Below are 21,590 nucleotides of genomic sequence, written 5' to 3'. Positions count from 1 at the left end.
CGAGGATTCCTTCTGGGAGTTGGACTTGCTCACTGCTGTGCGTGTAGTGACTCAGCCTGTGAGGACCAATCACAACGGGTCTCCTGTCATCCCGACGTGAACAGAAATGAATCACTGCCACTTCCTTTTACTACTACAAAACGTCCCTGTGTGATTCAACCACAACGGCGCTCTTTAGGATAGCTTTATTTTCCTGTGGTTGCCACGGGGCCACAAAGCTCAGTGGACGTCGGTTGATCTCAAACAGCTGATGTTTCAGAAAACCGTTGGACAGTTAACTAATGCAGAACTGATCTAGAGTAGAAGACATTAGAACTATGGTAGAATTGATCTACAGCGGAACCAGAGTAGGAGACAGTAAAACTAATGCAGAACTGATCTAGAGTAGAAGACCGTAGAACCGATGTAGAACTGATCTACAGCGGAACTAGAATAGAAGGTAATATAACTTATATAGAATAAATCTAGAGTACAAAACAGTAGAACTAATGCAGAACTGATCCAGAGCAGCAGCAGAGCAGAAGACCGTAGAGCCGGCAGCACTGCGGCGTTTTCACTCGCTCTCTGTCTCCCCCTGCAGGTAAGGAGGAGATGCTGCAGCACCGCGACTACGAGACGGCCTCCCTGTCCGAGATCAAGGCGCTGCTGAAGAAGCACGAGGCCTTCGAGAGCGACCTGGCAGCCCACCAGGACCGCGTCGAGCAGATCGCTGCCATCGCACAGGAGCTGAAGTAAGCCCAGATCCCCGGGGGCAACACAGCCACCATTTTTTATCACTGGAGACGGTTGGTTAATTAAATTCAATTAAATTTGATTTGTATAGCCCCTTAATCACCATTACAGTCTCAAAGGGCTTAACGGGCCAACTCTTGTTGACACCTCCCTGACCCTAGCCCCCCAGAGGGCAACAAAAACACTCGACAGTACAGAGACAGGTCATTAAGGAGCAGGTAGGGGTTAGACAGTACAGAGACAGGTCATTAAGGAGCAGGTAGGGGTTAGACAGTACAGAGACAGGTCATTAAGGAGCAGGTAGGGGTTAGACAGTACAGAGACAGGTCATTAAGGAGCAGGTAGGGGTTAGACAGTACAGAGACGGGTCATTAAGGAGCAGGTAGGGGTTAGACAGTACAGAGACAGGTCATTAAGGAGCAGGTAGGGGTTAGACAGTACAGAGACGGGTCATTAAGGAGCAGGTAGGGGTTAGACAGTACAGAGACAGGTCATTAAGGAGCAGGTAGAGGTTAGACAGTTCAGAGACAGGTCATTAAGGAGCAGGTAGGGGTTAGACAGTACAGAGACGGGTCATTAAGGAGCAGGTAGGGGTTAGACAGTTCAGAGACAGGTCATTAAGGAGCAGGTAGAGGTTAGACAGTTCAGAGACAGGTCATTAAGGAGGTTAGGGGGCATCTTCCATCCCTTGGATGCCTAAAGGTTAGACTTAGGACGTTGGGAAGCGAACTCAGAACCTTTCAGCTGTGAGTCCCCCTTGCTGCCACACTCTCCTTCCCACATAAGGAGAATGTTTATCCCGAGGTGCCTTTCACATGGCGTACCCTGACAATGTCGTGGTGCATGTCGTTAATAATGACTCCTTGTTATGACCCAAGCCTTCCATCCATATGCGGTTGTGTAATCACAGATCAGAGAACAGTCCCCTGCTGTTAATATAATCAACATGTGTGCGACAACGTTTATAGATGTGTCTGGAAAGTAACTGATGCAATTGAAATGCTAATTAATTTATCTTCCCTGTGTGTGTGTGTGTGTGTGTGTGTGTGTGTGTGTGTGTGTGTGTGTGTGTGTGTGTGTGTGTGTGTGTGTGTGTGTGTGTGTGTGTGTGTGTGTGTGTGTGTCTATCTGTGGTATTGTGTGTGCATGTGCATCTGTGTGTGTGCGTGTGTGTGTGTATGTGTGTGCGTGTTCGTGTCTGTCTGTTGTTTGCTTGTCTATCTGTGTGTGTGCTTGCTTGTCTTTCTGTGTGTGTGTGTGTGTGTGTGTGTGTGTGTGTGTGTGTGTGTGTGTGTGTGTGTGTGTGTGTGTGTGTGTGTGTGTGTGTGTGTGCGCGTGCGCGCAGTGAGCTGGACTACTATGACTCTCCCAGTGTGAACGCTCGCTGCCAGCGGATCTGTGACCAGTGGGACGGACTGGGAAACATGACCCAGAAACGCAGTGAGGCCCTGCAGGTGAGAGAGAGAGAGAGAGAGAGAGAGAGAGAGAGAGAGAGAGAGAGAGAGAGAGAGAGAGAGAGAGAGAGAGAGAGAGAGAGAGAGAGAGAGAGAGAGAGAGAGAGAGAGAGAGAGAGAGAGAGAGAGAGAGAGAGAGAGAGAGAGAGAGAGAGTGAGAGTCTGGTAATCCTCTAAACAAAGGGACTCAATAAAAGTGTGAGTTGATTGGCCCCTGAGAGTCGAGGCCTTATAAGAACCTGCATAGCAGGACTGCTTAGACGCTGATCGGCTGTTTACCCTCCACCCGACTGACCGCTGGTCACTAGTGGATCAAGCGGGTTGGACTAGTGAATGAGGCTGGTTGGACGAATTGTGCTGGTTCAAGCAGTAAATTAAACTGGTTAGACTAGTAATGAATCAAGCTGGTTAGATTAGTAGTGAATCAAGCTGGTTAGACCAGTCGTGTATCAAGCTGGTTAGACCAGTCGTGTATCAAGCTGGTTTGACTAGTAGTGAATACAGCTGGTTGTACTAGTAGTGAATCAAGCTGGTTTGACTAGAAGTGAATCAAGCTGGATGAGTAGTGATGAAGGAACTACTGAGTGACTGGTGAACAGAACTAGTTTGAAGCCTGCTCTGCTGGTGTGGCCAGTGAACAGAGCTGGTTTGAAGCCTGTTCTAAGCGTGTTCTCCCCGTGTGCCGACAGAGAACCGAGAAGCTCCTGGAGACCATCGACCAGCTGTACCTGGAGTTCGCCAAGCGGGCCGCGCCCTTCAACAACTGGATGGAGGGCGCCATGGAGGATCTGCAGGACACCTTCATCGTCCACACCATCGAGGAGATCCAGGTGAGCCCCCCCCCCCCCCCCCCGGGAGTGGTTCCCATACCGACACCTGCATCGGAACTCCCTCAGAAGAGCTCAGTACATGAGCCAGTCGTGTGATGGTATCGGATCGCAGCATGGAATCGCCATGCTCGCCGATACCCGATGCTGCCTTTAAGACCCGATAGCTGCACATGAAACGTGACGAGTTAATCGACCTCACAGGCAGAGAACATCACACGCACGGGCCATGTTATGCTGCGGTCGTTAGCGGTCGGGGGTGGGAAGTCGGAATGGGAACGCGTCGTCTCTGACGTACGTGCGTTCGAGCCACCGAGTCGGAAAAACATGGATGCATGTACGCTTAGCTACAAATGTATTATTATAATTATAATAAATAATAATAATAATAATACATTTTATTTGAGGGCGCCTTTCATAGCACTCAAGGTCACCTTACAGGGCAGTGTTTAAAAAACAAAATCAACGATCATAAAAAGAGAACAAGAATACATTGAAACAATTTACACAAGTGGGGTGAAATGGGTGGAAGACAATGAATTTCATTGAATATGTCAGTTTAAAAAGATGTGTTTTTAGACAGGACTTAAAAGTGGAGAGAGTGTCAGAGTTACGGATGTCAGGTGGGAGGGTGTTCCAGAGGTGGGGGGCAGATCGGCTGAATGCCCTGGACCCCATGGTGACCAGGCGGGCGGATCATAAATCGGATATAGATCATAAATGATCTAGTTCTCAAAACAAATAAATAACAGAACACCCTTCAATATGAGCTAGTGTTATTAGTAGTTACAATGCTGGAGGCTGTATCGGCATATACTCGGTATCGGCCGATACTCAAGCAAAGGAATCGTAATGGCATCATGGTATCGGAACAACTCCACTCCTCAGCCCGGCTGGGTAATGGATCTGGGAGGAGGGAGGCTGTAGTGATCCGGGGGTCTGACTCACCGCTGAAAGGCTCTGTGTTCGGGACCCAACGTCCTCACTGGGAGAAGAGTGAGAGGAACCTCGCTGCTCATTAATGGCACATATCTGAATGCTTCTATCCAAACCGTCCTCCAGAACAGCACCCTAGTGGGGGAGTTGCACCCCAAACGCTGGCAGTGTTTATTCCTCGCATTAACAGTTAATCTAGAGGCAGAACCACACTATTTCTCCCGTCGTCGATGCAGCACAGCGCTGTAATCGTGTTATTGTGAGGATAAAGTATTCATATTTTTGGCTAAGCTGTTGTTACGGTATCATTACCTCCTCGGGCGTCGCCTCTGGGGCCAACATAATGAATCAGCGCTAGAACAATCCAATCGCTGTTTAACAGATGCAGAGACCTAGCCTTCAACCGCATGGCTGAAACACTGTAATTACAAAATGGCCTCCAGTCATGTGGTCCACCAACACTGCCGACGCGGTGTCGACTGTTTCAGTGAATGCACGCTCCTCTCAAGGTCTTTGTTGGTTAAACAAAGTAAAGGATATCAATAATATCATTCTTATTTTGGACGAGTAATGGTGGCACTGCGGCTTCTATCGAATCCGTCAAGGTTTATTGTTGTACTCCCATCGAGTGTTTCCACAGCAGCTCGGTCGATGGGTTTGAATCCCTCGGCCTCGCTGGCATATTTACATTTAGGGCGTTTATCAAACGCTTTTATCCAAAGCGACTCTAAACGGTTCATGCGCACATTCACACACCGACGGCGGTGTCGGCCACGCAGGGCGACAGCCAGGTCGTCGGGGGCAGTTAGGATGAGGCGCCTTGCTCAGGGACACCTCGACACTCAGCGAGGAGGAGCCGGGGATCGAACTAGCAACCTTCCGGTTACTAGCCAAACTGCTCTACCTAGGGCTGTGGGTTTAATCATGGCAATTTAGTTTTTCATAATTAATCGAGTTGAAGCAACTTATACATTTACACTTATACGCTGTTTTTTTTATTCATTAATTGTCCTCTAGAAATGGCAACGGAACCGCTCGATACATATTTGTACATTATTTTCGATCTGAACATTTTCTATTTGAACATTTTGTGGGGGGTTCTTTAAGGTGAAATTTCTCAGTTACAAAGTGTTTTTTTGGAGGGAAATGCTGAGATAAGCCAGCCCCGTCTTTGCCTGGGGGACTTGGTCTGACTCTGACGTTGTGCTTTTACTTTTGAAATGACAGGGCCTGAGCACCGCCCACGAGCAGTTCAAGGCCACGCTGCCCGAGGCGGACAAGGAGCGGCAGGCCATCCTGGGCATCCACAACGAGATCGCCAAGATCGTGCAGACCTACCACGTCAACATAGCCGGCAGCAACCCCTACACCGCCATCGACCCCCAGGAGGTCAACGCCAAGTGGGACAAGGTGAGCGCCCAAACACGGGAGACCGCTGGAGGGGGGGAGGTTGTAGGTGATGCAGTCGCTACGACGACGAGAGGACGGGGAGAGATGGCTCCGTCAGGGTGGAGCACTTTGGGGAAGGAAGGGAGAGGGAGGGAGGGAAGGAGAAAGAATTAATCTAATTTAATCGCGATTTCGATTTTTAGGTCAAACAATCTCCAAACTAATAGAATCTAGAAACTAGATATTTTATTTTTTATTGTTGACATTTTATAGAAATTGATGGATACATATTTGTACATTACTTTCGCAGATTCACATTTTGGGTATTTTTTTAAGGGGGAAATATCAGTTCTCAGTTACAAAGTGTTTTTTTTGAGAGAAACGCTGAAGTAATGCATCATGTTATCAAACTCCATAAAATTAATCGGTTGGAATAATTATGATTTCAACATCGACCAAAACAATCGTGATTATGATTTTCCCCCTAATCACGCCTCTCCACCCTCCTCCTCCCTCCTCCACCCTCCTCCTCCCTCCACCCTCCTCCTCCTCCCTCCTCCACCCACCTCCACCCTCCACCCTCCTCCTCCCTCCTCCTCCTCCTCCACCCTCCTCCCTCCTCCTCCTCCCTCCTCCCCCCTCCTCCCTCCAACCTCCTCCTCCCTCCTCCTCCTCCTCCGCCCTCCGCCCTCCGCCCTGCAGGTGAGGCAGTTGGTGCCCCAGAGGGACCAGGCCCTGATCGAGGAGCACGCGCGGCAGCAGAACAACGAGAGGCTGCGCCGGCAGTTCGCTAACCAGGCTAACGTCATCGGGCCCTGGATCCAGACCAAGATGGAGGTCAGTCCCGGCCCGGAGCGGGAGGGTCGTAAAAACAAAGTTATAGTTTTATAGACGGAGGATTCTGTGTTTTGCAAGCTGGTGAAAATGATCTGATGAATACATTAAAATATTGAACTGATTCAGTAGTACTGGAGAACAATGGCTCATAAATAAGCATGAGGCTAAAGCTAACTTTGGTGAGCTCTGGGGGAATCAATCGTCTTAGTCCGGTCCCAACTAATAGTCCGGTCCCAGTATTAGTTACACAAAAGTAAATAGGATTAAGAGAACTGAAACCTACTGGAACGGATGAAATCCCCCTCCAAGTGATGTATAGCGTATTTGCTGAAATTCGCGTCAAACACGTCAAAGCCTTTCAAAAACCTCCGACAGAATCAGGAACTCACTGAATGCTCTTGCGTTCCTTTTTTTGTGTTCTTTTTTTTAATTATTTTGCACAATTTATTTACTTATTTCTTTAAACAATTTTTCTCTTTTTTCTCCTTATTGAACCCTGGATCAGAGACAAACGCAATTTCGATTCCTCTGTTTGTCAGGCACATATTTTGGAATTGACCATAACGCTGAATTGACTTTTTTCTTCTTCTGCGACGGCTCTTCTGCAGGAGATCGGCCGCATCTCCATCGAGATGCACGGCACCCTGGAGGACCAGCTCACGCACCTGCGGCAGTACGAGAAGAACATCGTCAACTACAAGCCCAAGATCGACCAACTGGAGGGAGACCACAAGCTCATCCAGGAGGCCCTCATCTTCGACAACAAGCACACCAACTACACCATGGAGGTAGGGCCGCTGAGAACCTCCCAGCATGCACTAGGAACCTCCCAGCATGCACTAGGAACCTCCCAGCAAGCAGCGTCCTGCTGGTTTGGGTTTGATTCCACTTTTGTGCTGCCTTTACATGCTGCTGGAGCTCCTTTATTCCCTGTCTGGGATCAGTGAAGTCCTCACTTATCTTCTCTTATCTAATCACACATGGGATCACATCGCTTTGTCCTATGACTTTATAAACATTTTTACTTTCACTTTCACTTTGTAAGTGAAATTGAAACTACAGGTTGAATTGATGAGCTGATGTCTTGTTGGTGGGGGGGGGGGGCTGAGATCACAGTGTTTAGCATTTTTGAGGCCTAGCTGCCCCTCAACTGACCTCTGTTATTCCATGAGGTAACATCCAACATGTTGGAAAAAACGAAAAACCAATTCGCGCCATGATTCACCACCTGCCCTCACCTCCTCTGGGTGCAGTCGTCTCCATTTCCCCTTCCTTCCTGTCGAATCCTCCCTGAACTTCCTGTCTGACCCCCCTCCCCCTCCCCCCTGCAGCACATCCGCGTGGGCTGGGAGCAGCTGTTGACCACCATCGCCCGCACCATCAACGAGATCGAGAACCAGATCCTGACCCGCGACGCCAAGGGCATCAGCCAGGAGCAGATGAACGAGTTCCGCGCCTCCTTCAACCACTTCGACCGGGTCAGTGCTGGCCAGTGGCGCCGCAGATAGACGGCGAGGACGCCGCGTGTGCTCCCCGTCGTACGCTAGCGTCAGATTCACACGCGTAAAGGCTTAGTAATGGTCGGGCGTTGACGCAACGCAAATGACCATGCAGCCGCTTCAATGCAGTCGTGGTTCTGCGTTGGGTTAATGTCGGGCTTACGTGAGCAGACCAATCACAGCCCTTGCTGCTGCGTCGCCTCGATGCAAGGTTACACTTTTTGGGAGACGCACGTCAGGCCCTTGCGGTGGACGCAAGGAGGGTCCGCAAGGACGTAACGGGTCCGTAAACCCACTTGCGTTGCGTCGAGGTGGAACCATAACTAGGCCTTAACACGCCGAAGCGCGCGTCACGGTGATGCGTTCGTGGCGGATGAGCTTACGAACCTAGAATAAAAAAAGGATCAAACCTTCATAAAATGATCACACCATAGCAACCAACCGTAGGCAACCAAGCCAGCTACCCAAAACACCCTAAAAACGCCCTAGCAACCTCCCGGAACAACCTAGAAACAAAGCCCTTGGTTTAATCAACCCTGTGTTTGGTGTTTTATTTGCGGTCGGAGGTTAGAGTTGCACAGCGTTGGGAGACTGAGGCGGGCGTGGAATCACAGCTGCTGAATCCCAGATACAAAGAGCACAGCTTGGCTGATTACCCCCTTTGGAACACGAAGCCCGTCTGAACCGGGCCGTGGTTCTGATGGCGAGGGCGAGGGTTTGAATCCGGTCGGGTCCGGCCGGTGACAAGAATGTGTTTCTCACGTATTTAGACTCGGGACGTCGGCCAAGCACCGAGGCTGAGGTGAGACCGCGACCCTGGACTGTTGTCTTGTTTCTGCAGTGTTACTAAAAAAACAACACGCACACACACGTCCTTAACCCTGTAACACAACGACTAAACAACAAGTATGGACTGTTGGCTGTGGCCACTGCATTGTGTGAAAACCGGGCTAGGCTAGCAGCTAGGTCCCACTAGCATGGCCGCTCGGTCCCAATAGCCCAGTCTTAAACCCAGCTTTCACTGGGGCTGGGTCTTAGGCTAGGCTAGCAGCTAGGTCCCTCTAGCCTAGCCTTAGACCCAGCCTTCACTGAGGCTGGGTTTAAGGCTAGGCTAGCAGCTAGGTCCCACTAGCCTAGCCTTCGACCGAGCCTTAACTGAGGCTGGGTTTAAGGCTAGGCTAGCAGCTAGGTCCCCCTAGCCTAGCCTTCGACCGAGCCTTAACTGAGGCTGGGTTTAAGGCTAGGCTAGCAGCTAGGTCCCACTAGTCTTAGACCCAGCCTTAACTGAGGCTGTTTAAAGACAACCAAATGTCTGACCATTGATGGTCCTAACCACTGTGTTAGAATTTAGATGCTCCTATAAACTATTGTACCTGGCTTGTCCTGATGTGAACCTCACACACACGGAGACACACACAGAGACACACACACACAGACACACACACACGCTGAGGCCAGTGTTTATATTCTGGGACAGTGTGTCAGGGAACAGATCCAATTAAGGATGGATCTTGCATCTCTGGTGTACACTATTACATCATGCATTCTTCCTGCGCTCCTATTGGTCATCGACATCGGCTGCTGGCTGATGGTTGCCAGGGTAACCACGCAGGTGGATGGTTGCCAGGGTAACCCCGCAGGTGCACCGGAGCTCGACTGTCAGTCATACGTTGGACCGTGTCTGGTATAAATGTCCTCGTGTGACTTAAGCTATATTCCTATATTGGTCAAATACGGTCATATTTACATTGGTTAAAACGTTAGTTAGTCGCGTACATTTTGGAAATACAAAAGTTTAAAGGTCCCATATTATTCCAGTTATGTCAGAAGAGGCAGATTTTCAAACGGCTTGTAACGGCTAATCACACTCACACCTGGTGGTCAAATATGTCACCTTTAGGTTTAGTTAGAAAAAGAAATGACTTTGTTGCTCATCTAGTCATACCTGTCGCTGACATTAAACGTAACGCGAGCTCTGTGTCGATGTATCTCACCGTACTGTATACTGACCAAATGTACCGCCAAGCACACGTAACCCAGCTCACACGCGTGTAACACACCTGTTGAGACGTGCCTGCCACACACACACACACACACACACACACGCGCGCGCGTGCATGTGCGTGTGCGTCACGGAATGCCCCTTGCTCCTGCCACGGTCCTAACGAAAACTGCACTTGTGTTCTCTGTTTTCTGTCTCTGGTGCATGTCGCCCCCCCCCCCCCCCCCAACCCTCACCCCTCACCCCTCACCCTCTCACCCCCTCACCCCTCACCCCTCACCCCCTCACCCTCTCACCCCTCACCCCCTCACCTTTGTGCATGAATCACCCCCTCCCCCACCCATCCTGTGTGTATGTGTCTCTGTGTGCGTTTGTGTGTGTGTCTCGGCGTGTGCTGCATGGCCCGTGCCCCCCCCCCCCCCTTCACCAACTCTGCGCTCTCCTCCGTGGCGGCTGACCTGCCTGCCTGGCCGACCCCCCCCCCCCCAACCACACGCCGCTGCGCGTCGCCCACCCCAGGACCACTCAGGCACGCTGGGGGCCGAGGAGTTCAAGGCCTGCCTGATCAGCCTGGGCTTCGATATCGCCAACGATTCCCAGGTACCTGGCCCCGCCCGGCCCCTGAGGGCCCCGAGGTTTAACATGCCCTGTGTTCTCTTCTGTTCTACCCCCCCCCCCCCTCTCCCCGGCCCCTGGTCTTCACTTCCTCCTTATCCTTCACACCTCTACCTCTTTTTTTATATTTCTTCTTCTCTTCCAAATCCGGTTCTTTGGGTCGTGCTGGACTCTGTCCTCCTTGGTCCTTGAAAAAATTGTGGTTTCCTACTTTTGGTATTCTGCCCTCCCCCCCTTCTCTCTTTCTCTCTCCATCTTTGTCACTCTCATCTCTCTCTCCGTCCCTCTCTTCGTCTCTCTCCATCTCTCTCCCCTCCCTTCGTCTCTATCATTCTCCATGTCTTTGTCCTTCTGCCTCTCTCCCCATCTCTCTCTCTCTCTCTCTCTCTCTCTCTCTCTCTCTCTCTCTCTCTCTCTCTCCATCTGTCACTCTTATCTCTCTCTTTTCTTCTCTCTCCATCTCTCTCCTCTCTTTATCTCTATCGTTCTCCATGTCTTTGTCTCTCTATCTCCTTCTCTCCCTCTCTCTCTCTCTCCCCGTCTCTGCCTATTTCTCTCCCTCCCTCCCTCCCTCCCTCCCTCCCTCTTGTTCCATATATTCCCATCTCTCCATCTCCTTCTCCTTCTTTTTCTCTCTCTCCCGCATGTCTCTCCCTTCGTCTCCCTCTCCCTCTCTTCCTTCCTCCGCCCCTGGTTGGTCTCTTGACCCTGGGGTGACCTTGTAGAAGAGAACAGGGATGATGGATGCTGAGGACTACAAAACCTGCCTCATCTCCATGGGTTACAGCCTGGTAAACAGCATCAGTACCGCCTCTCTCTCGCTCTCACCACACACTGACACCGTCACAGTTGGAGACACAACACACACACACACACACACACACACACACACACACACACACATCAGACACACACACATCATATCGATGGAGACACATCACACACAAACACACAAACACACACACACACACACACACAAACACTCTCAGACACACAAACACGTCTGCTCAGGAAGGAGGATGATGTGTATGTGCTATACTGTCAAGAACAGGTAATAGTATAACAGTATAACAGGTAATGTATTACAAGATATTTGAAGAAATAGTAGTACAATACATTGAATGTTTTGACCCTTAACATACAAGAGATCACACAAAGCTTTTAGGAGCGTTAGTCATAGACATTAGTCATATCTATGGTATTTATTGATACATTTGTGATTTGGATATTACGTTATCACATTGTGTTGACTATAACAACTAAGAATGGAGAAAAAAACGTTACCTTGCTAATAATAATAATATTCATAACAAATTCGATTTATCACCTTTCAAACTCAAGGATGCTTTACAATATTGGCAGGAACAATGAGACCTTATCTCCACGGCGTCCTCATCTCCATGGCGACCCCCCCCCCCCTCTCTCTCTCCCCCCGGCAGGGAGAGGCGGAGTTCTCGCGCATCATGAGCATCGTGGACCCCAACAGGATGGGCGTGGTCACCTTCCAGGCCTTCATCGACTTCATGTCCCGCGAGACGGCCGACACGGACACCGCCGACCAGGTCATGGCCTCCTTCAAGGTCCTGGCCGGGGACAAGGTAGCCAATCACAGCGCTCGCTGGGCGGGGCCGCGCAGACAGTGGGCGTGGCGCCGTCTGCCTGGGGTGATGGCGCCCCCTGGAGGCTGCAGGGCGGCTGTCTTACAAACACGCTCGTTAGCCGTTTCTGATTGGCGCCGAGTGTGTGTCGTTCTGTTCTCTGATTGGCTAAACCAGGGTTTGTTTTGTTCTCTGATTGGCTAAACCAGGGTTTGTTTTGTTCTCTGATTGGCTAAACGTGGGGATGGTTTTGTTTTCTGATTCTTCATTGGCTGCCGCTTTTCTTGGCGCCAAATTGCATCCAATCAGAAATGAGAACCGCCTCAGAGTTTCATTTCCATCAGTATCGACTTTTGGATTTTTTGTAGCACTTCACTGTACTCCTTCTTTGGGTACACTGCTGCTCTATACTGTGCTACTACATGCTCTATAATAAATGTTATACTGCATAAGGCGGTATTACACTGATACTGTACCAGTACCATATACTAAACTTCATAATGTAGCGTTGTACAGTAGTATTTGACTAAGACTACTCTAGTGGTCACTACTGTACTACTAATCTATACTGACCTGTGTAAGGTTATAGTACAGTAGAGGGCCTCTACTCTGCTGCTGTACTTCCTCCCTAACCTGTCTCCCCCCCTCCCCCCCTCCCCCCCTCCCCCCCTCAGAGCTACATCCTGGCGGACGAGCTGCGGCGGGAGCTGCCCCCGGACCAGGCCGAGTACTGCATCGCCCGCATGGCCCCGTACACGGGGCCCGATGGGGCCCCCGGGGCCCTGGACTACATGTCCTTCTCCACTGCGCTGTATGGCGAGAGCGACCTCTGAGGGGGCCCCCGGGGGGGGACGCGCGTCCGGGACGCGGGGTCTTCGTCGTCGCACGCTGTCGTCGTCGTCGTCGCCATCATCATCATCGTCATCATCGACATCCTCCCTCCCCCCGCCCCCCTCGACTGTCCCGCTCGCCGCGTGTCCAATCACAGCATTGCATCGCACACACACCCCCCCCCCCCTCCTTCTCCTCCTCTTCTCCCCCTTCTCCTATCCCCCCCCCCCTCCCCCCCCCCCCCCCCCCCCCCCCCCCCCAAGCTCGTTTTGTACACCTTTGGCCTTATCTTGTTGTCATATCCCTCCATGGCCTGTGTCCTCCTCCCTCTTCCTCCTCCCTCCTCCTCCTCCTCCTCCTTCTCTCTGACTCCCCCCACCTCCTCACACTCCTCCCTCACGCTCTGAGTCTGTTGTTTAGTGCTTTTCACAAGAGAGAGGAAGGAGGGAGAGAGAGCTAGGGAGAGAGAGAGAGAGGGAGAGAGAGAGAGAGAGAGAAATGTTTGTTGCTGTTTTTATTTACTTGTTTCTTGTCATTGTTTTTCTTCAACAAAAAAAAAAGAATAAAGTTGACATATTTTATTATACAGAACAAAAAAAAGTATTTTTCTTCACCTGATTGAAAATAATGGAGATGGAAATTGTAATAAAGTAATAAAATAAAAATAAGTGCCGGTTTTCTCTTCATGTTCTGTCGCTGGGAGTGCATAAATAAGGACTACAGGTTAAATAGGAAAATAAATTACATATAATACAAGAGAGTTATTTATAGAAAAAGGAATATATAACATTTATTATTGCTGCAAACTGATAGCTGTACAAAGGATATATTCTATTGACGATCATTAAAGGTTGGGTACGGAATTTGCTTTTTTGGCCATTTTTGCAAAATTACTTGAAATCCTTATCATAACCCGCTTACAGCCACTGAGTTAGAAGTACTGACATGAAAATTAAACAAGTCAATCATCTGTGGAACGGGCAGGGCTCGAAAAACTCCAGCCAATCATTTGGATTGCCACCTCGTTGCATTGGACAGTAAGTACGTCAATCAACGGTCGTACTGCACTCCCCCTCCCCCGCGCGCCCCGCGCGCGACCCCTTCGTGCAGTACTCGTGACCCAGAGCTCGTGACCCAGAGCAAGCTCCTGAGTCCTGTTTGTTGTTATCCTGCGGTAGCTACTGGAACTAGTTAATCCACATTTGGACCTAGCAGTAGAAGACAATTTCCATGGCAGACAAGACGCCACCATCCCCACCACCACCACCACCTCCACCAGCAAAGAGAAGGAAAACTCTTTTTCAGAGAGTAATTGATAATAAAAACGCTGAAAGAGAAAAACTGAAATCAAGAATAATCCTAGGCGCTGCTTTCGAACGTTGGCGGCCACTGAAGGACGAGAAGGGTCTAAAAACCGATGCTTGTGTGGCGGTTGACCTAGTTTCAAAGTTTATACCGTTTATACTCGGTAATACCGGTGTTGAGACGAGTGTATTACTCGTTGTGAAAATGTCCACACCGCAGCAACCCTAGTGAAAACCAGGACTTCCAATACAATTATATGAAACAAACATACATTTTCTAAAAATAGTAATGATTTATGTGACCGTTTAGTGTTTATAATATCTGGTGCAACCATAGCCGCGAGAACGTATTCTCAGCAGGGGGTGCTGGAAAAAAACAACTCAGCCTGCACTAGACTCGCAACTCGTTACATTGATAAAAAAGATATATAGCAGCGCAGCTCAATTACACCAGTGCATGCGCGCACAGTTGAAAATCGATCGTTGTGTTCACTTCCTTCACACCATGGTTCACATCCAGCTGCTCACAGAACAAGTTTAGCGCACCACCGCTACCCTCACACTTTTTCATATAACCTTTTTTTCAGCACTAGGTCATATGAGCATTAAATAAATGCTGCGTCTCAAAATGCCTTGGACAGCATCGAGGATGACTCGCTTTGCCACGGGCCGAAACAGTTCGGAGCGACCACAGCCAGAGCGAACACAGCGGGGCAGAGGAGTGTCAGGAATAGTCTTTGGTGTACACATCAGTACGGCCTATTTTCACTACTGTTTAGTGGCAATGCAGTGTTTTATTCTATGTCTTTTTATTTTCGTATATTATTTCAATGAATACAATTTATTTATTCATAAAAACAAGATCTGGTCTTCAAATCTTTTTTCCAAACATAGGTCGTCTTACAATGGGGTTTGTGTTTATATTCGGACCAATACGGTACAGCGGGCGCTCACATGACGTTAAGCATTTCCTGGTGCATAATGTGACGCTTCAGAACCTAAAATCCCGTTTCTCCCCGTTGACACGACAACACATAACCGGCGTTTTCAGAAATCTCCACTTTGGCCGGAGTTTTTAGAAATGATCGTTTTCTGTGATAAGACAGGGCCTCGGACAGGGGGTGTTGCAGCAACCCCAGCACCCCTACTTCCCGCGGTACTGGGTGCAACTTACAGCTGAATGTAGTGCCATGTTGTTAAACGAAAACCTACGCTAGCCTGGCTCGCTCTCGCGCATCTCTGTTCGCGCTCGTGCATGATTGCGCGTCCAGGTACTTGGAATGGGTGGAGTCAGAGTCAGCGTTGAAGGAGAGGGGGTAGGACCATTTGAGTTGTGTATTTTCAAAATCTGCTGGCGTTTCGCAAATCGCGTACCCAACCTTTAACATATAATATATTATAACTGAATTAATAGATGTGCGGTCCATGTGGCCTATTTGGAAGTCCTACACATAACCCTTGCATTTAGAATAGTACAATCATCCTAATGTATACATTGAGATTATTTAATTGTAGCTGATAGACAAATATGAGGTCATTGTGCTGCTCTACATAGTTTGTTTTAATGGTTTGAGGATCATATTAAGAGCTAATGCTCACCAAATCTAGGAATAACGTTTGAGACAACTGAGCTTGGGAGGGACTAATATGTAATAATAGTTATATATATAATCAAATAGGTAATTGCTGTGTTTTTGTTGACTGCACAAAAATAATAAACAGCCCACAAACGAAGCGGAACCAAACTCGCGGAAAGTCAGGGACGCTTTATACTGCGGACTCAATTACGACGACGCTCCATCCGGTTGGCTTCGCTGCTTCCCCCTTGAGTAATGGGCATGTAGATAGTCGGTTATAGTCCTTATTAAACTTATTCTACCACATGGTTATCGTCCTCAGAAGACATCATGTTTAGTTGGAAGGCGCTGCAGAAGAACAAGACGGTGCGATATGGCGTCCCGATGATGGTAAGTATTCTGTTCTGCAGAAAGGTGAACTCCTGTCACTCAGTGAGCTCCTCTACTGTCATGAGTTCTTTAACTTTATATTCTTAAATATAACTTTATGTTCCTTTATTTATGATTCAAACTTTATTTAACACTTAAACGTGGTGCATGGGGATGTCAGGTTGGATTCTGTTGACTATAAACGAGCTGTTATAGCATGGGTCGACCAAAGGCATGATAAGATCTATCAATTCACTATGAAGTGATGTTTGCAAACCCCCCCCCCCCACCACACACACACACACACACACACACACACACACACACACACACTTTTTATTATAGCTGAAGCCTGTGATAAAATAGAGCATATGTTTAATATTTATATGTTGTATATTATATCCATATTTATATCCACACTTCTCCCAGCTGCTGATCGTCGGAGGCTCCTTCGGGCTGCGGGAGTTCACTCAGATCCGCTACGACGTGCAGAAGATCAAGAGAAAGGTCGGTCTCCTCATTCTAATTCCTTATTCTGCCCTATTTAACCACATGTAATAATTTACATTGAGGTCACGCATCTGTGACCAACAATCTCGATAACTTAACGTACAAGAACGAGTGGTTTAGAATAAGCAGAGCTTAGTATCAAAGCAGAGGTCCTGTCGAGACGACACGATAAATAAAAACATCGTAACCTTGGCACCGCCGGGTTTGACATCTTCAAGCGGGGAAACTCTGCCCCCTAGCGCCTGCAAACGGACCAGCACATTCAAGGCGTGACTAAAGTGGCCAAGATGGTTCTGGAAGCCTGGGTGACGGCGATGCAATATTGAAGACCAGTGAGGGGCCAGTGTTTAACCAGGAGGGGCCAGTGTTTAACCAGAGGGGCACAAATTATATTTAAAGATTATAATTATAAACTTTATTTTACTTTAAAATCATCAAACATTTAATTTGTACAGGTGTTTATAACTTCACCAGTCTGTATTTTTCTGTCAAACTATTTTAAATTGATGGAGCTTATGCCCTAAATCACCAAAATCATATAAACATTTGTTTGGTACAAGCGTGCAAGAGTAGGGCCATTAAAAAGTAAAAAATACAGTACAGGGTACATATACAGTGTGTCAATGTGAAAAATAACTCCAGGGTACAACAATGTGCCATTTCCTATTTATTCTTTATCCGATTCAGTGTGGAGAAACTGTTCTTCCCTTTTCGAAAACAGCAGACAAACGTTCTTCCTCATTTCATGATAGATGACAATAGAAGAAAGAAAACGTAGGGCTATGCATTACATTTCGCTGCATAACCATCCCTCCCTACTTAACATGGGCAGATAGCCTACGACTCTTTACTCAAATGTATTTTTTATCCCAATTCAACAGCCAAAAAATAAGAAAATGCGTGGTTAACATCACAACATTGTGTAGCCTAGACCTACCAAGGATACTGACATTTGGATGCTCGCTTTTGCTTCAGTGAGTTTGCTTAGATATTCTTAAGTTTCTAAACATATCGAGACTAGACATTTTACAAACTTAATTTCATCATCAGTGTGAGGAACTATAGTAACACGGTTATGTGCAAGAACAACAAGTCACTGACAAAATGAAATTGTTTTGCTTACCTTCGACTCTTACCTTCGAGTAGTCGTGGCTCCTTTCTCCCAGAGTAGTCGCTGAGCTCTCGTTCAGCGAGGAGCATCACCTCGGTGTTTGGGTGCGCCCCTCTAACTGACCCGTGTAGAACGTTGCGTCGCATTAGTTCCGTAAAATCATAATTGCTTTATTTGGTCAGCACAGGGGGGCCACAGAGGGGGGGGCCACAGGGGGGGCCAGGGACATGTCTACAGGGGGTAAGGGCCCCCGTGTAGAACCGCCGTTGCGGAAGTGAAAAAGACCATTTCCCTCCCAATGCTATCCACACTGTTGTAAATACATGTCGTTCAATGAGGCTTTTAAAAATAACATTTAAAAAGACACAATATGCGTGAATACTGGGGGCAGAATGGTCCGTGCCGGGTTTGATTCCCAGCCACAAAGTCTGGATTCAAACGGTAATGTCCTCAGTCCACCGGCAGGCAGCCCCCTAGCTCCGACCTGCTCCTTAACGACATGTTTCTAACAGTATTCCTCGTTAGACACTTTAGATAAATATGTCTGATTAACGACTTGTTAGGAAATGCTATTCCTCCAACAGTCTCAGGATTGGCTGACCTCTGTGTGGGTCAGCCAATCGCGACGCAGGACGCTCATAACTCACTGGGGGTCAAAGGAGCCGGCCTTCAATAGGAGCTGTTACCCGGCAGCTAGCCGCGCGCCGCCGCCGCCGCCGCCGCCGCGGCGGGGTGGAGACGTAGCTCTTAGCGTGGCGAGGTTAGCTTGACAAACGACGACAAGAGTCATCTGGGTCGACACCAGATGGCCCGCGCGTTGGAGAAAAGAGAGAGAGAGACGCACACGCACACACGCACGCACGCGCGCGCGCACGACTCACAGTGAGTTGTTTTCCAGCCGTGCGTCTTGGAGCAGCAGGTAGTGCCCAGTGGGGCGTGTGCTCAAGGATACCTCCAGGTAGAGGACACTTGGGTTGGAACTCACAACCTCTGGACCACGCCCACTGATACCATCAGCACGGCTGGGAGCTGTGGCTCTGCACCCCGCAGGCTTCCGTAGCCTACAGCCATATATGGGCACGTAGAAATACGGTCGTATTTAAAGTGCACGGAGATCAACATTGCTGCGGGCCTCTTCAGTTCCCCCCCCCCCCCCCCCCCCCCCCCCCCCCCCCCCCCCCCCCCCCGCGGAGACACGCCCGTGAATTATACCCGTCATAACGAGTTGTCGATTCAGAACAGGGGCGTCCGCTCCCGTTTTAGGGCGCCATAATTCTATCGGACGTTCCTCTCGCTCGCATCTTCTTCCAACGTGGACGATGATGACATTGTGTGTGTGTGTGTGTGAAACAGAAATATGTCGTTATCTTCATAGCATTCATGTCACCATTTCTTATATGCATTCACAGAAATGAATTATTGCTCAAGTTTTAAAACAAGGGGATGTGAATAAGAGGAGAATGTCAGAATATGTAAATCCAAGTGTTAGACTCCGCCTCCTCTAACCAGCCTCCGCCCCCCCCCCCCTCCCCAGATGGACCCCTCCCTCGAGGCCCACGTGAACACGAAGCGGCAGGCAGGGTTGCTGCAAGAGGAGTACCAGGTGAGGGGATAGACAGTCCACCCATCGTGTGTGTGTGTGTGTGTGTGTGTGTGTGTGTGTGTGTGTGTGTGTGTGTGTGTGTGTGTGTGTGTGTGTGTGTGTGTGTGTGTGTGTGTGTGTGTGTGTGTGTGTGTGTGTGTGTGTGTGTGTGTATATATAGTATTTGTGTAGGGTTGAGTTCTGGGTTAGACGGTGTGTTAGACAGTGTCCACAGGAGCCCCCCCCTCTGGTTCCAGGGATGTGTGTGTGTGTGTGTGTGGGGGGGTCCTGACGATGGCTCTATTATTGGACCAGACTGTAGTGAGAAACGAACCATCTGCTGCAGTATCCTCAGAGGAGCACGCAGCCAACGCTCACCGTCTCCCCCACCAGAGCGCTCACAGCTGGAACCACACATCTCTGTAGAAGGGGGGGGCGGCACGTGGCTCAGGACGTAGAGCGGGTTGGCTGGTAGCCAGACGGTGGCTGGTTCGATCCCCGGCTCCTCCTAGCTAGAGCGTCGAGGTGTCGCTGAGCAAGGCGCCTCACCCTGACTTCCCCCTGACGAGCCGGCTGACACCACCGTCGATGTGTGAATGTCAGGCAACGTTGTGAAGCGCATCGAGTGGCCACTGGTTAGAAAAGTGATGTATGAATGCAGTTCGTTAACCAGTTATAGAGGGCTAGTGATCAGGCTCGGGGTTTCATTCATTTAGACGTATAGATGTTAGCTATCGGTTGTTATTCCGTTTATGTCATATTGATGCTTCCATTTTAGTTTAGTGTTGGGTGGTCAGGATGTTTGAAAGGTTCCGGCGTTCCAACCCCAAAGTCTGTCTTTGACTACGATAACCCCTAACCCCTGTCGCTCCTTCACACCATGTGTCCCAAAGAAGAGTTCAGACTCTAAATTTAGTGCTGGCAAAGCTGTCATCACAAGTCTCCTCATGGGAACTAGGTTCTTGACTGTGATTGTGCACGCTGCAGTTGTATCAATAAAGTTATTCCTGTCTCTTATTGTGTGTGTGTGTGTGTGTGTGTGTGTGTGTGTGTGTGTGTGTGTGTGTGTGTGTGTGTGTGTGTGTGTGTGTGTGTGTGTGTGTGTGTGTGTGTGTGTGTGTGTGTGTGTGTGTGTGTGTGTGTGCGCGCGCCTGTGCAGAAGCTGCAGGAGGTGAAGCTGGACGAGTGGAGGAACATCCGGGGCCCGCGGCCCTGGGAAGACTCCAAGGATTACCAGGAGCAGCAGCGCTCCCGCCAGAGCCCCGAGGCCTGAGTGTGTGTGTGGGGGGGGGGGGGGGGGCAGGGGACCCCCGGACCTGGAACTGGAACTGGACCCCAAAGCTCGGTCTCGAACCAGTGCGGACCCCTTGTCATCATCCAGTCCGGCTCTTCCAATCCTACCAATCCAAAAAACTCTGAGGGGGGGGATGCCAGAGTCCACTGGCATCCAATGCCAGTGGACTCTGAGGGGGGGTTCAGCCAATCCCAGTGGACTCTGAGGGGGGGTCCATCCAATCCCAGTGGACTCTGAGGGGGGGTCCATCCAATCCCAGTGGACTCTGAGGGGGGGTTCAGCCAATCCCAGTGGACTCTGAGGGGGGGTCCATCCAAAACCAGTGGACTCTGAGGTGGGGGGGGGGGGCCAATCCACCCAAGCCCAGTGAACTCCGTGAGACCGGCGCTTCGTTCAGAATAAGAACTTCCCTTTGTTTTGTTTGGACGTTCAAATTTGAGGATGTGTCACAAGTTGAGGATGTGGGCGGTGATGCTGCGCTTGGTGTAAGCATCTGAACATGCTAATGCTAAGGCATGCTTGTGTGTGTCGTAGGGTAATTACGTTCTTTGCAAGCGCATTGACATGCTATGCTAGTGTGCTAATGTGCAAGTGCGCTTTGAAGTTTTTGTTTACGTACTTACACGCAGAAAGTGTTCAGGCTATATTGACAGGTTCAGCACAGCAAAAAGGTTAATTCGATTAATCTGATGCACAAGGTTTAACTGAGCTTATCAATCCTACCAATCAGTCCGCATCGGGGCGATCAATAGCTGAACCAGTCTGGGTCATGTCCGTATGTCTCTATATGACATTACCTGTTGTAACACCTGTTTCAGGTGTAACAAAAGGTAACGTTTACACTTGCTACTCCCATCAATGCTCAATTTTAGCACCATTGTTTTTAATTTATTGATTAAGATTATTATACGATTATTTTGAATGAGAGGTGAATTTCTAGTTGTGAATCACAATTCTTCTTACTGTGGAACTGTGGTCTTTCTTGGTTTGCTGTGTGTGTGTATATTGTGAAGAATACAGAAATAACCATCACCAATTCGTGTGTGTGTGTGTGTGTGTGTGTGTGTGTGTGTGTGTGTGTGTGTGTGTGTGTGTGTGTGTGTGTGTGTGTGTGTGTGTGTGT

The 21,590-nt window shown here is 49.1% G+C and overlaps 2 protein-coding genes across 2 annotated transcripts in view; both read left to right on the top strand.

Moving 5' to 3' along the window:
• actn1 (actinin, alpha 1) overlaps positions 1-12,896 on the top strand; it is a 43,118-nt gene extending 30,222 nt beyond the window's left edge. The window contains exons 8-18 of the mRNA XM_056589776.1: positions 581-731; positions 2,078-2,186; positions 2,876-3,016; positions 5,177-5,359; positions 6,041-6,175; positions 6,784-6,963; positions 7,507-7,653; positions 10,196-10,276; positions 11,017-11,082; positions 11,731-11,889; positions 12,564-12,896. Coding sequence (XP_056445751.1) covers positions 581-731; positions 2,078-2,186; positions 2,876-3,016; positions 5,177-5,359; positions 6,041-6,175; positions 6,784-6,963; positions 7,507-7,653; positions 10,196-10,276; positions 11,017-11,082; positions 11,731-11,889; positions 12,564-12,722 — 1,511 coding nt within the window. The 3' untranslated portion in view covers positions 12,723-12,896. The remainder of the gene's footprint in view (positions 1-580; positions 732-2,077; positions 2,187-2,875; positions 3,017-5,176; positions 5,360-6,040; positions 6,176-6,783; positions 6,964-7,506; positions 7,654-10,195; positions 10,277-11,016; positions 11,083-11,730; positions 11,890-12,563) is intronic.
• Positions 12,897-15,681: 2,785 nt separating this feature from the next.
• LOC130382941 (cytochrome c oxidase assembly protein COX16 homolog, mitochondrial) lies at positions 15,682-21,296 on the top strand. The gene is made up of 4 exons (XM_056590928.1): positions 15,682-15,991; positions 16,400-16,477; positions 19,126-19,194; positions 20,333-21,296. The coding sequence occupies exons 1-4, from the start codon at positions 15,932-15,934 to the stop codon at positions 20,444-20,446; spliced, it is 321 nt and encodes a 106-aa protein (XP_056446903.1). The 5' UTR covers positions 15,682-15,931; the 3' UTR covers positions 20,447-21,296.
• Positions 21,297-21,590: the final 294 nt, after the last annotated feature.

The sequence above is a fragment of the Gadus chalcogrammus genome, chromosome 5, assembly GCF_026213295.1.
Source record: "Gadus chalcogrammus isolate NIFS_2021 chromosome 5, NIFS_Gcha_1.0, whole genome shotgun sequence".
NCBI classification, from domain to species: domain Eukaryota; kingdom Metazoa; phylum Chordata; class Actinopteri; order Gadiformes; family Gadidae; genus Gadus; species Gadus chalcogrammus.
Note: the sequence above shows the minus strand (reverse complement) of the source record. Positions and strands in the feature narration are given on the sequence as shown.

Bases quoted from the DNA above. Each gene is read 5' to 3' on its own strand.
- LOC130382941 (XM_056590928.1), top strand. From the start codon at position 15,932: ATGTTTAGTTGGAAGGCGCTGCAGAAGAACAAGACGGTGCGATATGGC. The intron at 15,992-16,399 runs GTAAGTATTCTG...CACTTCTCCCAG, and splicing joins GATATGGCGTCCCGATGATG to CTGCTGATCGTCGGAGGCTC. The intron at 19,195-20,332 runs GTGAGGGGATAG...GCGCCTGTGCAG, and splicing joins TGCTGCAAGAGGAGTACCAG to AAGCTGCAGGAGGTGAAGCT.